This window comes from Suncus etruscus, chromosome 3, assembly GCF_024139225.1.
Source record: "Suncus etruscus isolate mSunEtr1 chromosome 3, mSunEtr1.pri.cur, whole genome shotgun sequence".
Taxonomy (NCBI): Eukaryota; Metazoa; Chordata; class Mammalia; order Eulipotyphla; family Soricidae; genus Suncus; species Suncus etruscus.
In genome coordinates, this window is record NC_064850.1 from 139,289,338 (window position 1) to 139,304,965 (window position 15,628).

At 42.2% G+C, this 15,628-nt stretch overlaps 1 protein-coding gene across 1 annotated transcript in view; it reads right to left on the reverse strand.

Annotated features, from left to right (window-relative positions):
* LOC126004480 (serine palmitoyltransferase 1-like) overlaps nucleotides 1–15,628 on the reverse strand; it is a 43,660-nt gene that overhangs the window by 6,706 nt on the left and 21,326 nt on the right. The window contains exons 4-6 of the mRNA XM_049770901.1: nucleotides 14,624–14,717; nucleotides 13,405–13,477; nucleotides 4,681–4,813 (exon numbers count right to left, since the gene is read on the reverse strand). Coding sequence (XP_049626858.1) covers nucleotides 4,681–4,813; nucleotides 13,405–13,477; nucleotides 14,624–14,717 — 300 coding nt within the window. The remainder of the gene's footprint in view (nucleotides 1–4,680; nucleotides 4,814–13,404; nucleotides 13,478–14,623; nucleotides 14,718–15,628) is intronic.

Consider the following 15,628-nt stretch of genomic DNA (forward strand, 5'->3'; position numbering starts at 1 on the left):
TGGTGGAGCAATACCAGCATGGTGGTGGAAGTGAATCAGGATAAAGTCCAGGTAAGATGTGTGTCAAGAGATTACCCCATAACTAATCCCAAGCCCAGAAATGAACAGAATTAAAAGAAAACATATGAACAGAAACTAATCAAACAGAGCTAATTCATTTAAAAAAGGAATTGGGCTGGAGCGATTGTACAGCGGTAAGGCGCTTGCCTTGCATGTGGCCAACACTAGGATGGACACGGTTCAAATCCCAGCATCCCATATGGTTCCTTGAGCCTGCCAGGAGTGACTTCTGAGTGAAGAGCCAGGAGTAACCCAAATGCTGCTGGGTAGACCCCAAAACAAACAACAAACAAAAAAAAAAAAGGAGAGAAATCAACAAACTAACCAACTTCTATCAAGACTGATAGAGACTACAGTAACTACCAATTAGCGTGGAAACCAGACCTAATCATTTAAACTCTGTAAACAGAAAGAATACCATATATGGGACTGACTTGGATGACAGGTAGGTCCCTGAATACAATGGACCCAGGCTTGATTCCTAGCATTCTATCTGGTCGCCCAAGCACCTGCCTGGAATAATTCATGAGTACAGAGCCAGGAGTAATCCCTGAACATAACTGAGTATGACTGCAAAACAACAAAACAAGAATATCACATTATTTATAACTTATTAACTAAATTTCTTGAAAACAAAAACTATTTCAAGTCACCCAATACAACACAGATAATTTGAGCAGCATAAAAAATAAGTTTAAGAAAATTAAACTTGGGGCCGGAGAGATGGCATGGAGGTAATGCGTTTGCCTTTCATGTAGGAGGTCATCGGTTCGAATCCCGGTGCCCCATATGGTCCCCCATGCCTGCCAGGAGCAATTTCTGAACATGGAGCTTGGAGTAACCCCTGAGCACTGCTGGGTGTGACCCAAAACCCACAAAAAAAAAAAAAAAAAAAAAAGAAAAGAAAGAAAATTAAACTTATAATTATATATGTAAATGAAATCTCTAGACCCAGTTAGTTTCACTAGAGATTTCTAAAAATATTTAGGGAGTTAACAATCATTTTATACAACTCCTTCAGAGTAGAAAAGGAATAGTTTCCAACTGATTTTTAACAAGTACTAACAGGTTTTGATGTCAACATCAAAGAAAAAAGTACTTAAGAAACAAACATCATTAGCCATCAGGAAACATAAATTAAAACCACTATGAGATCTAAATGAGACAGACCTAAACTTCGTATGTCTTTCAGAATGAATAGCCCAAGACAAAAAATAAATAAATAAATAAAAATAAATGAAAGGAAAAAGGACAAAGAACAACAGCAAAAAAACTGTGATTACACCTAAGCTACTCAAATGCTTGAGATTCAGAGAAGCTGGATCTCTTCTGCACTGCTTACATGTGACAGAATGAAATCACATAGAACCATTGCTAACTACTAGTCAAAGCACTATCATCATGTAGCAAAAAAGGAAACAGTATGGGACATACTGTCAACAAAAAAGCCAAGTTATCTGTGTATTGAGTGCCAGTTTTTACTTGCAGTTTTCCTAATTCAATGGATTTCAGGCAGACTCTTAAAAATTATGTAAGAGAGAATAAGAAGTCGTCTAAAGTCTCAGAAACTAAAGGTTTCTACACTAGGTGTATCATATGAAAGTGCATTTCGTTTGAGTTTCCTAGCAGTGAAAGCCAAAGGACAATATCAAATTACTTATATGACATAGGAAGCATAAAGATACAATTGTAACCATAATTTCTGTTACCCTAGAAGTGATTCAAATGACTGGCTTTCAACTTCGTGACATGACTTATTACTAGATGTTGCAAAAACAAACTTTCATGAACACGTGAGGAAATATACTGCTCAGCCCAGGCTGTTGTGCAGGCTACTCAGGTGGCTTTCTAGGAATGTGGGAGAAACACAGGCCATTAAGTGTCTGAAGCCCACTAGCACGAGTTCCCAGAACAAGTGAAAAGGAACAGGGCGCTATGGAAGCCCAGAAGGCAGCTCACATACACTCACCTGAACCCTGTCTTTAGCGCCACGTCATTTCCTCTTTTACTACACCACTAGAGGGAGCATTACTGATCTGCAAATGCTACAGGAAGTAATGGCCTCTCATGAACCTGAATGCAATAAATGAGAACAGTTAGTGTGAAGCAAGACAAGAGTATAATGTGAGGCGTGCATCCATGCGCACACACGCACACAAACGAAAAGGAGCTTTGAGGAACCATGACCATGACAAGCAGTGTGAGGTCATAGAGCTACCAAACTACTTTGGCTGGAAGATTTTCTCTACTAGTACAAGGCTCTGTACCAGAACTGACAGGGCTAAGGTTTTCCTGCAACATGTGCACAGTAAGCAGGTGATCAACTTAGGGGTGAGCATGTGCAAAGGTCCGGTGCTGGAGGAACAGACATGCTAAGTGTGTGAAGGTACAGCAGGATCATCTGACAGAAATGAAACTACAGAGCCAGGAAAGGCTCCAGAACACACAAAAGCCAGGAAGTTTTTAAATGTCTGAAATCTGCTATATACATTTGGGGGAAAGGGGGTGGGCAATACCAAGCAGCACTCAGGAGTTACTCCTGGTTCAGCACTCAGAATCGCTCCTGGAAGGCTCAAGGGACCATATAGAATACCTGGGATTGAACCAGGGTTTGTCCTAGGTGTGCTGCATGTAAGGCAAATGCTCTACCACTGTTCTATCGCTCAGGCACTATGTGAATTCTTTCTGTTTGTTTTTTGGGGGCCACACCCATTTGATGCTCAGGGGTTACTCCTGGCTAAGTGCTCAGAAATTGCCCCTGGCTTGGGGGGACCACATGGGACACTGGGGGATCGAACCCCGATCCCGCTGTCCTTCCTTGGCTAGGGCTTGCAAGGCAGACACCTTACGTCTAGCGCCTCCTCACCGGCCCCCACTATGTGACTTTTAATGTCATTTGTGGGGTAGAAGGGCGTCAGGAGTCAAACTCAAGACTTGGAATATGTGATACTGCTAAGCTATATAACCTCAGGCTCTGCATCTGTATTTTTAAAAAAGAAAATTTTCACTTACTCAAAATATATTGATTTTATAAATAATGGTGTTATTTTTATAAATAATGATTTAATTATATGTGAGTTTCATATTACATGTAGGTGACAAAACCATGTAGACAAAGAGTAAATAATGTAAAGTTATATAAACAATAACCAAAATATTACTTTATGTTTTAAAACACTTCACTAAAATAAAAGACAAAATAAATAAGTATTTGGTTGTCCTGAAAAAAAAAAAAAAAACAGATAACTCTGGTTATGGTATTAAAGAGGAAGAGAAAAAACAAAGATAAATAAATTTAAGACCAAAAATTAAGTTTCACCAGGAAGAGAGCAGATACCTACTGTATTTGCCGGCGTATAAGACGACTTTTGAAATGAACATAAGTAAAAGGAAAATTGGGAGTCATCTTCTACGCCGAGTATATCCCGAAAAACTTCTCGATATGCCACTAAACGAAAATCATCTGGATATTGCCACGAAACGAATTTTTCAACTCGATCCTGCACCCATCACTGTCAGGCTGCTCGGACTGCCTCTCTAACTCGGCCAATCCAAGAAGCTTTTGATGCATGCAAATTAGACAATGTTCTGTACCCGAATCTACACTGTCAAAAGCCTGCTCAAATGGGCCAGAGTCAGAGAGGAAGTCTATTACAGTATACCCTTTGAACCTTTGCTTGTTGTGATTGGCTCACTGCGGTACATACAGTTGCAGCACAGGAACTTTCTGTCTTATACAGCGAATATAGGCCTAAACCTATGTTTTAACTGTAAAATTAGGGGGTCGTTTTATACAACCAGTCATCTTATAAGCCGGCAAATATGGTAACCTAGAGGCAGGTACTGTTGGGCGACTCAAAATGTCTGGTCTTGAGCAGCTGTACCTCTGTTCTGTGCTCACCCCACTACATAGCCGGTGGTACCATGTATCCAAGCACACTGCATGGCCAGTGAACACCATGCAGGTGTGAAGATTTGCTTGGTGGGATTAATGAAGTTCCCAACCTCAGACGATGTTTTTCACGCTATGCATGCCATGAAATAATAACAGACAGATGATGAGTTTGGGGTGGGACTGCTGATGGGCTAGCATGAGTGGGGGCTATGACCCCGCACAGGGACATAGCAATGTAACAGAGTGCAGAGAGTATTGGACTCTCCCCGAGGTTTAATCTGGCAATGTTCACATGAATACATAAAATTACAACAGCAGAGAACTGAATGGTGAGTATGCATCCTTCCTGTGGAAGACTTACAACTTCTATAGAAATTCTTGGCTGAGGTGACTGTGCATTTCTTGAAAAAGAAACAAAAAGTATCACTTGTGTTTTATGTAGATAATCTTCAATAAAGGTATTCTCCAAGGGAGCCAGTATTATTTCCAAAGGGGCTTTGATCAAGAAGAAAGTGGTGGGCCGGAGCGATAGCACAGCGACAGGGTATTTGCCTCGTATGCCACCGATCCAGGACGGACCTCAGTTCAATCCCCGGCCCCTGGCCCCCCGCGTTCCATATGGTCCCCCAAGCCAGGAGGGATATCTGAGCGCATAGCCAGGAGTAACCCTTGGACGTCACTGGGTGTACTCCCCCCCAAAAAAAGACAAGTGGAAATAAACTTACACAAACACAATGTCCCCTCTCTTGGAGTAGGCAGGAATAGCACTGGCTATGGTGGCAAATCCATTGGAGTAGATAATGGCTTTTTCTGTCTTCATGAATTTGGCCAGGTGGTCCTCAAGATCCAAGTGCACATCTGTTTCAAAAACAAGAAAAAAAAAATGGAATTTGTTATAAAACTTCCTTTTTTTTTTTTTTTTTTGGTTTTTGGTTTTTCGGGCTATACTCGTTTGACGCTCAGGGGTTACTCCTGGCTAAGTGCTCAGAAACTGCCCCTAGCTTGGGGGGACCATATGGGATGCCGGGACCGAACCGCGGTCCTTCCTCAGCTAGCACTTGCAAGGCAGATACCTCACCTCTAGCGCCACCTCGCCGGCCCCTAAAACTTCCATTTTACTACCAAAATAACTCCATAAAATTGAATCCCAGTGAAATAGTTTAGTTAGAAAATTGTTGGTTAAATTCCAGTCATGTTCCAACACCTATCCCTTTACCAGTGTTCATTTTCCACCATTAATGTCTTCAGTTTCCTTTCTGTTTACAATCCATTCTCAAAATAACAGTTGTTCCTTCCTTATTCTAGGCCAAAACAACTTCTAAAATCTGTATCAGATATTTTGTTACCAGATGGCTCTGACTCTGTATTTCGCTTGCTTATTACTGCACTGGAAGAGATCAAGATTGAGTCACATTCCCTGCCATATCCTCCCTCGAACATCAACACTGTGGTTCCTTCCACCAATACACAACATTCAGTGGTTAATGCCTACTAGTGTTTTTCAGCACTTTAGCAAAAGGAACCAAATCAGAGAATGAACTACTTACCATCTCGTAAGAGGAAAAAGGAAACATTAGTTTAGTTATAAAGATTATAACTTTATACAGTTATTATATAATAGATAAATATAAAGTTTATAAAGATTAGTTTATAAAGCATTCCATACTATTGTCAAGACAAACTAAAGGACCTCAAGCAGTTGACAGGCGAGTTCAGCATCTCGTGAGGCACCTGCCACAGCTCTGCAGGACTGGCGTCTGAACTTTCTATAAAGAGGCCTGTGGAACTCAAACCTACTGCACTGAGAGTCCCTTCTTCAGAAGCACAGTAAGAACTTGATAGGACAATGGAAGACATCTAAACTAAGGTTGTTGCCTCCCAGGCTTCCCTCTATACTACAAATCTTAGTTTCACTTTATGAAGCTTCCAGTGATATGTAGAAGAGCAGCCCACTGAGTAGTTTTGAAAGGAAGTCAGAATGAGGGTGTTTCCCAGGAGAGAAGCATGTGGCTCTTCTACCATGGAAGAGGGCAAAGAAATGAACCCGAGGATCTGTTCTCAGGAGCAAAAGCCATGTGGGCCAGTACTGGTGGGTTGAGCCACAGAACAAAGCTGTTTTGGGCCAATGGAACCTGAGACCTTCAAGTTGGGGATGGAAGAAGCACTTGTGCCGGGGTGAAACTCAGCTTTGCATTAGCCTACATTAAATCAGTTTTACTGCATACTTTGCATAGGAGACACAGGAATAATGTGGTTCGACCCCTGACCTACACTGGAGAGATAGGGGACATAGAACAAACTGCAGGAAAACTGTGTGAGTGTGGGTCACTGAGGGGATCTCGCCAGTCCAGTCCTTCCCCGAGGAGATCTCAGCAGCCCAGTCCTTCACACCCCATGGGAAGGTGGGCAGAGTCTGATGCAGCAGGACCCAAGCACCTCTTCGGCATGGGGGAGAAAGTAGGCCCGGCCCTGCGGCCTCACCCAGGTCAGGCAGTCCTCAAACTCCTGACAACTGAGGTGTGGGGAGTGAGAGGAATGAGGTCTGAATGGCTGGGACTTTAGAGAGCTGGACCCTGACTCAAGTGCTCCACAGAGCGACATAAAGACACAACTTTCAGGTGAGATTAAGGAGCAGCGACAGTCTGACTAGAGCAAATAAAGGAGCAACTCCTGTGAGTACCCGAACGAAGTGTCAGAGACCAAAACCCAGCGTCCTGGCAGTTGAAGGCTATGAGAGACCAAAGGATCATGAAAGCTGTAACCACTAAAATGATCCAAAATACTTCCATGGGAGGGGGCCCCAAGATCAAATATACTGGGGCGGAGAGATAGCATGGAGGTAAGGTGTTTGCCTTGCATGCAGAAGGATGGTGGTTCGAATCCCGGCATCCCATATGGTCCCCCGAGCTTGCCAGAGGCGATTTCTGAGCAGAGCCAGGAGTAACCCCTGAGCGCTGCCAGGTATGACCCAAAAAGCCAAAAGCAAAAAAAAAAAAAAAAAAAAAAAAAGAGATCAAATATGCTCTAAATAAAAAGGGGGCCAGAGCAGTGGCGCAGCTGTAGGGTGTTTGCCTTGTACGCAGCTGACCTGGGACAGATGCGGTTCTATCCCCCAGCATCCCAGATGGTACCCCAAGCCAGTAGCTATTTCTGAGTGCATAGCCAGGAGTACCCCTTGAGCGTAACCCCTGAACTGCTGAGAACTAGATCAGGGAGGAAGACAGGTGTCGGTTATAGCTAAGAGAAGACTGTGCAGCTGCTACTGGAGGAATGTGCTCAAGTTGCCACTTGTTCTCCTGGTCTTAAGTTTCTGGGCCAAAACACAGCTACAAATACAGCAAGCAGCCATTTCTGACTGAAGACACAAGGCATGTAATTGTAAATCAAGGTGATGTGTGAGGGGAACAATCCAGGTATGGGTGAGAAATGGGAAGACACAAATGGTCTAAACCAGGAACTCCCAACACAGGCATAACTGCCCACTAGAGGGCATGGAATAACAATCTAGAAGGCTGATGTAGTTCCCAGTGCTTTATGTTTGTTTGCTTAAAGAACGCAGTTTACAGGGGTGCGATGAAGAAATTCGTTTTTCTGAAAATGAAGTGGGAGGTCAAGATAGCACAGCCGTAGGGCGTTTGCCTTGTAAGCAGCAAATTCAGGATGAATGGTGGTTCGAATCCCGGCATCACATTTGGTCCCCCCGTGCCTGCCAGGAGTGATTTCTGAGAGCAGAGTCAGGAGTTAACCCCTGAGCACTGCTGGGTGTGACCCAAAAACCAAAAACAAAACAAAAAAAAAAGACCCCAAGCCCTAAACCTCAATTACAGTAGGCAATTAAGACACTTAATACTTTACAAAAAATAAAATAAATTAAAGCTTACTTTATTTACAGACTTCTTTTGTGATGTGATGGGGGATTGGTGGACTACATCAGTCGGACTCCGGGATCTGTGCTCAGGAGGACCATGAGGTACCAGGGATCAAATCCTGGCCTATAAGTTTCAGCATGAGCTCAGTTTGGTGAGCTACCTTTTACAGACACTTTTAAGGGTGCTACCACTCCACTAGAACCAGGTACTGATAAAATAAGCATCTAACTCCTAGAACACACACACAACGTATTTTATTTCCATCATCATCATCATTTCATAAGACATGCTTCTATCATTAAACAAGCATGAACTCTGTAATAATCACGTTTAGAAGTCTGTATTCCACTTGATCCAAAAAGTATTAAAAGGGTACTAGCTACCCAGGCATTAGACTTGTTATCATCCTAAACCTTCATTGAGATCCTGGAAGTTAACCCTGCCTGAGTGCCAAAAGTTCTCTCAAACACGTTGACAGTCAAAAAAAGTTATAGGCACAATTTGGCAAGGAAGAGGAAGGAGCAGAACACTGCACAGGGAAGCCTTAGGGTGTGCCTTCCTCAGGAGAGCACTGAGTGACTTCACTCCAGCTCACTAGCATGCTGCTGCTACGTACTAAGGCAGCCCATCCTTCCTCTGCCCTGAGTGTATCTCCTCCAGGTCTGTGTAGCTTAGCCATGTGGAACTGCTTCCACTTGCTCTCTACATTTCACAAAGAGAAACATGCTATAGGTACAAACTAAACAAACAGTGCAAAAAACAAAAACAAAAGAAGGGAGGAGAGAACAAACAGAGGCTTTTTGAGAGAGGGGGGGAGAGGGAGAAAGAGGGGAGAGAGAGAAAAGAGAGAGAGAGGAGAGAAAAGAAAGAGAGAGAGAAAAGGAAGAGAGAGAAAAGAAAGAGAGAGAGAGAAGAGAGAGAGAGAGAGAGAAAGAACAAACAGGCCTTTTTCCAGAGAGGAAGAGTCTTCTAACTTTTTAGAATGTCGACAGAAACTGGTATAAAGAGACTCCATCCAATGTGCACTGACTTTTTGATTCTAGCCTAGTCCACAGTCTGCAAAGAGGTTTTCTTTTCCTCTTGGAGATCCTGGTTTCAGCTGCAATTGGAGCTACAGAGCCGGTTTTGTGGTGGGTAATTACAGGTGCTGCATGACTTCTCTGTATGCTACGAAAGCTCCTCTGTACCATGAAAAAATGCTCAGTCCCAGGAAAGGGAGGCGCACACAGGAAAGCTGCCAAGGCCTGTTCTCTGGTTCCTGTTCTTCTGCCTCTGCTGTGGATGATCTATTTATTTCACTTACTAGACCCACAGATCTGCCTGTAGGGCAAGGAAAATCCTGCCTTCTCCATTCACTTCCCCAATTTTACAAACATGGAGAGAAAAAAAAAAACAAGGGAGATGTCAGAAGGTCCTGGAACCCATCTAGTATTCATTGCCCTTTCCGCACCTGCTACTCAGGTAGGATGTGAGGGGGCAGTTGTAGGCAACCAGTGGAAGGCCCCGCCAGGAAGATCACCTCAGGAGCTTACAGCTGGGCTTCCTCACTACCAGGCATACCCCTGGAAAGACCTGAAACTGGTCTGTGCCTCTTACACCTCTCGGACAAACAGGAAGCATCTGGCTCTGTACCAGAGGATTACTAGATCTGAGGGACTTAATGCTGGTACAAACACTCCAAAGAGTGCTTGGCCAGGGAAAGGAAAGATACTGCCTATCTGTCAAATAAACCAGTATTTATGAAACTGGAAAGAGGTTTCCTTTAAAAACAGAAAAAGAATTGCACTGGCCCTAGCAATGCTTCAAAGGTCCTTGAAAATTTAGTTTTAAAGTCAATTGTTTCTTATTTACGTAACAATACCCCTATTCTGATAATTCAATCATCTAACATTATGACCTCTTATTGTTTGTTTTTCCAGAGTCTGAAAGACTCAACTTTAGATCCATTTAAAAGTAATCAACCATCAAAATTTCTCTTAAGGCTTTTGAATTTGTGAAATATATATGCCAAGTTTTTTAAACATGGGCAATTTTTCTAAAAAGCACAAATAAAAACACACATAGTCCTTAGAATGTGAACAGTGCCAAATTTAGTTTTTTCAAATGTTCACACACATTATCTTAACATTCTAAGCTCTGTCAACCAGGGCTGTTCCCATTTCACACTTGTGAAACTGGAGCCATGACCATGGGATGAAGTGACAGCTCTAGGAAAAAAAGCTCTTCCTACTGAAATGTGCAATCACAGTTCAATGATTGCTCACAACCAACAAAGGAAATGTTTTTAAAATCGTAAGTAAACAATTCATGGCTGGCTCTAGATAAGAGGATTCACTGTCTTCCCTAAAATCTGGAAAACTGCCTTTCTACATAGTATAAGACAAAAAGGTCAGCAGGCTTTACCTAAGTGAGATAGTACCAGGTAATAGCATAGACTGTGGTGCTAAAAACCCAGTAAGAACAAGGAAGCTCAACAACAGAAACTATCACCAGTGCCTGAGACTCCAGTGGTCTTTGAGGATAACAAACCTCACAACCCTGTGGATGCTTTACTGGGTTTTCAAACATGCTCTGAAACAGCATGAGAAGGTGGTGACACATGGCTAACCAGTGTGCTGAGAACATATCTAGTTACACTGCACAGTCTCTTGGGGAAAGATCAACACTTAGTCCAAGAAACTGATTCAATCAACTATTACTCTATTTTCCTTTGCTGCCATCTACTATAACTGTGAAATATAGAGAATGTTTGAATTAGTAAATCTACTCTTGGAGGAAGGTTGTCTCTTGCTCGGGAGGCCTGAGGACCCTGCTAGTAATTCTCAGGAGTTGGGCTAGGCTAGTAGTTTAATAGGAAGGCCTGATGCTCAGGCCCTCGGGGACACCCCTATCTCCTCAGATACTTAACCCTGTGTTCTCTGGCTTCCTTCGGGTTTTGAAAGTTTTGGGCCACACCTGGTGGTACTCAGGACAGCTCTTGATCTGTGTATTTTCTGCAGTCTACAAGTCCTAGGCTGACTCAATCAGTCAACAAAACCAATTAAAAAGTTATTAACCTCTAAACTATGTTTGCAAGCACCTACCTAGGCTACATCTTTAATTCTACATCCCTGAAGTTCCAAGAAAAAATGTTTTGAAAATTGAAATACATCTTTATTGTTATTATTTTTTTTTTGGTTTTTGGGCCATACCCGGTGGTGCTCAGGGGTTACTCCTGGCTGTCTGCTCAGAAATAGCTCCTGGCAGGCATGGGGGGGGGGAGGGGGGGACACGGACGGGGTGGGGGGTGGCGCGACCATATGGGACACCGGGCTTCGAACCAACCACCTTAGCTCCTGGATCGGCTGCTTGCAAGGCAAACACTGCTGTGCTATCTCTCCGGGCTGGAAACACATTTTCTGCAACTTGATTTAGCAATGAATTCTTCACTGGTTTTTTCCAAATCAACTGCAAAGTAGGGCCATGGTCAAAGGCGTAAATAAAATCCATTAAAAAGACTTTGAAGAGGGCCCGGAGAGATAGCACAGCGGTGTTTGCCTTGCAAGCAGCCGATCCAGGACCAAAGGTGGTTGGTTCGAATCCCGGTGTCCCATATGGTCCCCCGTGCCTGCCAGGAGCTATTTCTGAGCACACAGCCAGGAGTAACCCCTGAGCATTGCCGGGTGTGGCCCAAAAACAAAAAAAAAAAAAAAAAGACTTTGAAGAAAGCATTTTTTTCCAGCAAGCAGATCACAGGAAGCCTGCTTAATCAAGACAAATAGGAGACCCATAAAAAACAGCCTTGTTTTATTTTCTAATACATATGGAGGGAATCATCCCTTACCAATAAAAACCAAACCACCAACATGTTTGCAAGAAACGAGGGGGAGAAAGAGAGAGAAAAGACAGTGATCTTAGTAACTTTGGTGTTGCCTGTAATACTGGGAGTCGGGGCAGTAAGTTTTAGCACTAGGGTTAAAATTAATGAGCTGTGTGACTACAAGTAAGTCAGTCATTCTCTCTTTCAATAGCTGAAGAATAAGCTTTTAAAAGATCCTTTTCAGCTCATGAGATTTGTGGACACTATTGTTTCTAACACAATTTTTTTTTAATTTTAAGTGAAGACTTTCAAAGTGTGATCTACACACTCTTCCTTCTTTCCTCCCTCCCTTTCTCCTTCCTTCTCTTTCCTCCCTTCCTTCCCTTTCCCTTCCTTTCCTTTCCTTTAGCACCATGATTACAAATGTTTACAGTTGGGTTTAAATTATAGAAAAAAACTCCGCCCTCACCAGTGCAACATTCTCATCACCAATGCCCCCATCTCCCTCCTTCCCCACCCCCTGCCTGTATTTGAGACAGGCATTCTACTTCTCTCACTCATTACCACTGTCATAATAGTTGTTAGTGTAGTTATTTCTCTAACTGCACTCACCACTTTGTGGTGAGCTACATATTGTGAGCCAGTCCTTCTAGTTCTTATCTCTATTTTCTCTGGGTATTATTAGAACAATTTAATTATGAAGTTAGTTGAGGAATAACGGTGCTCCTTTTAAATTCAAAAATCTTGGGGGCCAGAGTGATAGTACAGCGGTAGGGCATTTGTCTTGCATGCGGCCAAACGGGGACAGATATGGGTTCGATCCTCGGTTTTCCATATGGTCCCCTGAGCCTGCCAGGAATAACCCCTGATCACCACCAGGTATAGCCCCAAAATGAAAACAAAACAAAACAAAAACGTAACATTTAAAGTCAAAGGGGGGTGGGGAGGGAAGAAAGCCTACAAAAAGCCAGCTGTGGAAATAAGGCTAAAAGACAGAGGAAATTTCTGAGTCTATTTTCTCTTGCTCTCTGTACATTTTATGAACTTTAGTGTTATGTCCCCGTCACACATTCATCTAACAATTATTTACGACCTATTTGTAATGTTTAGAATCAAAGAATAACATACTCTTCACAAAACTCTCGAAAAAGCAAGTTTTTCTTCATGGCTCGAAGATCAAGAAAGTTCCAAAAGCTCAGAATCAGATAGTAACCCCTTTATGTATGTATTCAGAAGAGAGAAAAAGAATGAAGCTTTGTCTTCCTCCAGAAAGAGAAGAGCTTCAGAGCCTCTCCTGACCTATGTGGTTGCACCTGTCTTTCCTCCTGACACAAGGTGATCATCTAGCCATAGGCCACCCAACCAGAGGTGTCTTTGCCAGTAGGCCATAAGCTGAGCTCAAAGCTTGCCAATTGGGTGCGGTCAAGAAGATCAGCGCTCTACCTGACAAGGCACCAATGTCTGACTGCTTAGAGACAGGGAATGGCACCTGTCAACAGTATCTCCACATATTGTCTACCAGGGCATGTGGCACAGCAGCTCAGTCTCTACCCTCTGTGACAAGGCACCCAATGTCCCTGCGTCTCCCCTAAGATTTCCACCACTGGTGCTCAACCTCAAAATGACTGCATTTCCCACAAACTAAACGTTTTGTAGAAAGTGAGGTCAAAAATAGCATACAGCAGTAAGGCCACAGCTGATTAAAGGTCTTTCCAGGGAGATGTGAAACAAAATTAAAACTCTGGAAATCAGTGGACTGAAAGAATCTAACAGAAACATACCAAATGTGCCATAAAATCCTCGAGGTCCGCACGTCCCCACGCCATACTTCTTTAGAGATGTCAAAGCTGCTGCCTTTGTGGAAATTTAGACAAGATCTTTTTAAAATTCATCTTTAAGATTTTGAGACCAACCCTTCTTACTGCCCCATAGCTCCTTTCTCTAGACCCCTTTCACTTCCCTTACTTTCTTAGAATTAAGACATTCTAGCAAGAGAAAATACAGGCAGGCAGGATGCTGAGTTATAGGTACAAGATTTAAATCATGCTGAAGTTTACTAGTTCAAGTCTCACATCCTAGTGAATGACTATGCATACATAGTTTTGTGTTTCTGAGTTTGTCTTTACTTAGAAATGTGTTGATGGCTACAGGTCAACAGGGGAGTGGTGCAATTTCCTCCACATCTCAAAACGATTCCCAGGCCTCATCCATACAGTTCACTGGCTGTCAAACAAAGCTAAGCCACATGAGACACTCTGATCACCCTCTGCTGAAACCAGGTAAGAACTCTGTCAGAGAAGAATAATAGCAAACACTGCAGCTGGCCGTTCTCACATTCTATGTCTTTATGACAAGTTTCTTCCCTTATTTTTTTCTCCAGTTTTTATTCAACTGTTAATAGTTTAGGTTAACTTTACAACAGTGTTGATAAAATAATTTTGATGTACACAGGTACCATACCTCACTACCACCAAAGTGCCTAAGGTTCTCCAGCAAGTAAGTTACTTTTAATCCCCTTCTTCCCACCTTGCTTAGTAATCAGAATTTTGTAAACCAAGGCCAAAGGTATCATTCTTTGATCTGTATTTCATTTATTTTACTTTTCAATCTATCAAAGATGAATGAGGTGATCTGGTATTTGTTCTCTAACTTATTTTGCTCACAGGATGCCTTCTAGTTACATCCAAGGCGCAGTGAACTAAAAGATGCCCTCTCTCTTTTTTTTACAGTGGCATAGTCCTATTGTGTCTGTATACATTACTTTTTGTTTTATTTCTGAGCCACAACCAGCAGTGCTCAAGGTTATTCCTGGCTCTGTGCTCAGCAATTCCAATGATGAGCTGAAAACAAAAGGTGGGTTCAAAAGATCATTTGGGATGCTAGGGCTGCAAGCAAGATAAGATAAGGGCCCTTCTTGAGGAACTACCTCTTTGGACCCTGTATGTCAGTCACTCTTCTTTATTCATTTATGCCTGTCTTTTCAACACCTGTGATACTTACCTTGACTCTAGGGTTATCCAACAATCCAAGAAAATTAAATGAGGCAAAGTTTACACACGTTTTTCCATTCACCACAATTTTGTAACTTGGAGGCCTAGAGAAGAGAGATAAGAGTGCACAATTCAGAGGTCAGGTCAAACACTTTGATTTGATCTAAAGACAGAAACTGTATTTCAAGCAAACAAATTTTCAAGCAAAATTCAAGCAAAATTTCAAACTCCCTTAAACAGTTTGGGTGGCTGGCCATACTTACATCAGACAATGTAGGCTTTGGGTTAATAAAAGATATAAGGAACTAAGTGGTAATTTCTTAATGATCAAGAGATACATACATCAGGAAAAACACACACTCCTAAATACTTCTGCACCTAATGAGGGACCATGAAAATACTTCAAACTTGGGGCCGGAGCAATAGCAAGGCATTTGTCTTGAACACAGCAGAGTCGGAATAGATCCTGCCATCTCATAGGGTCCCCAGAGCACCAAGTGATTCCTTAGTGCAAAGCCAGAGTAACTCCTGAGCTCTACCAGGTGTGGCCCCAAAAGAAACAAAGCAAAGAAAAAACACATATACTTAACCACAAAATCAAAATATTTCAAACTACTACTAAAAGGAAGATATGGATAAAACACACTAAAAGGAAGATACGGATAAAACACACAAGTAGTTGGAGATTTCAACACTGCTCTATCACCTCTAGATAGAGCAGCCAGATTAAAACTCCACAAGGAAACACAAGTATTAGAGGAAAAAAATAGAAAACAAATATGTATGTATGTATGTATGTATGTATGTATGTATGTATGTATGTATGTATATATATATATAGGGCTCTTCATCCCCCAATGTCGAATAAACACTTTTCTCTAGTGTACCTAAAACATTCTCCAAGATACACTACATACTAAATCACAAAACATACTACCAGGATATCAAAAGGAGAGAAATCATATTAAATAACCACTCAGAAAATGAATGATGAGTTGAAAACAAAAGTTGATTA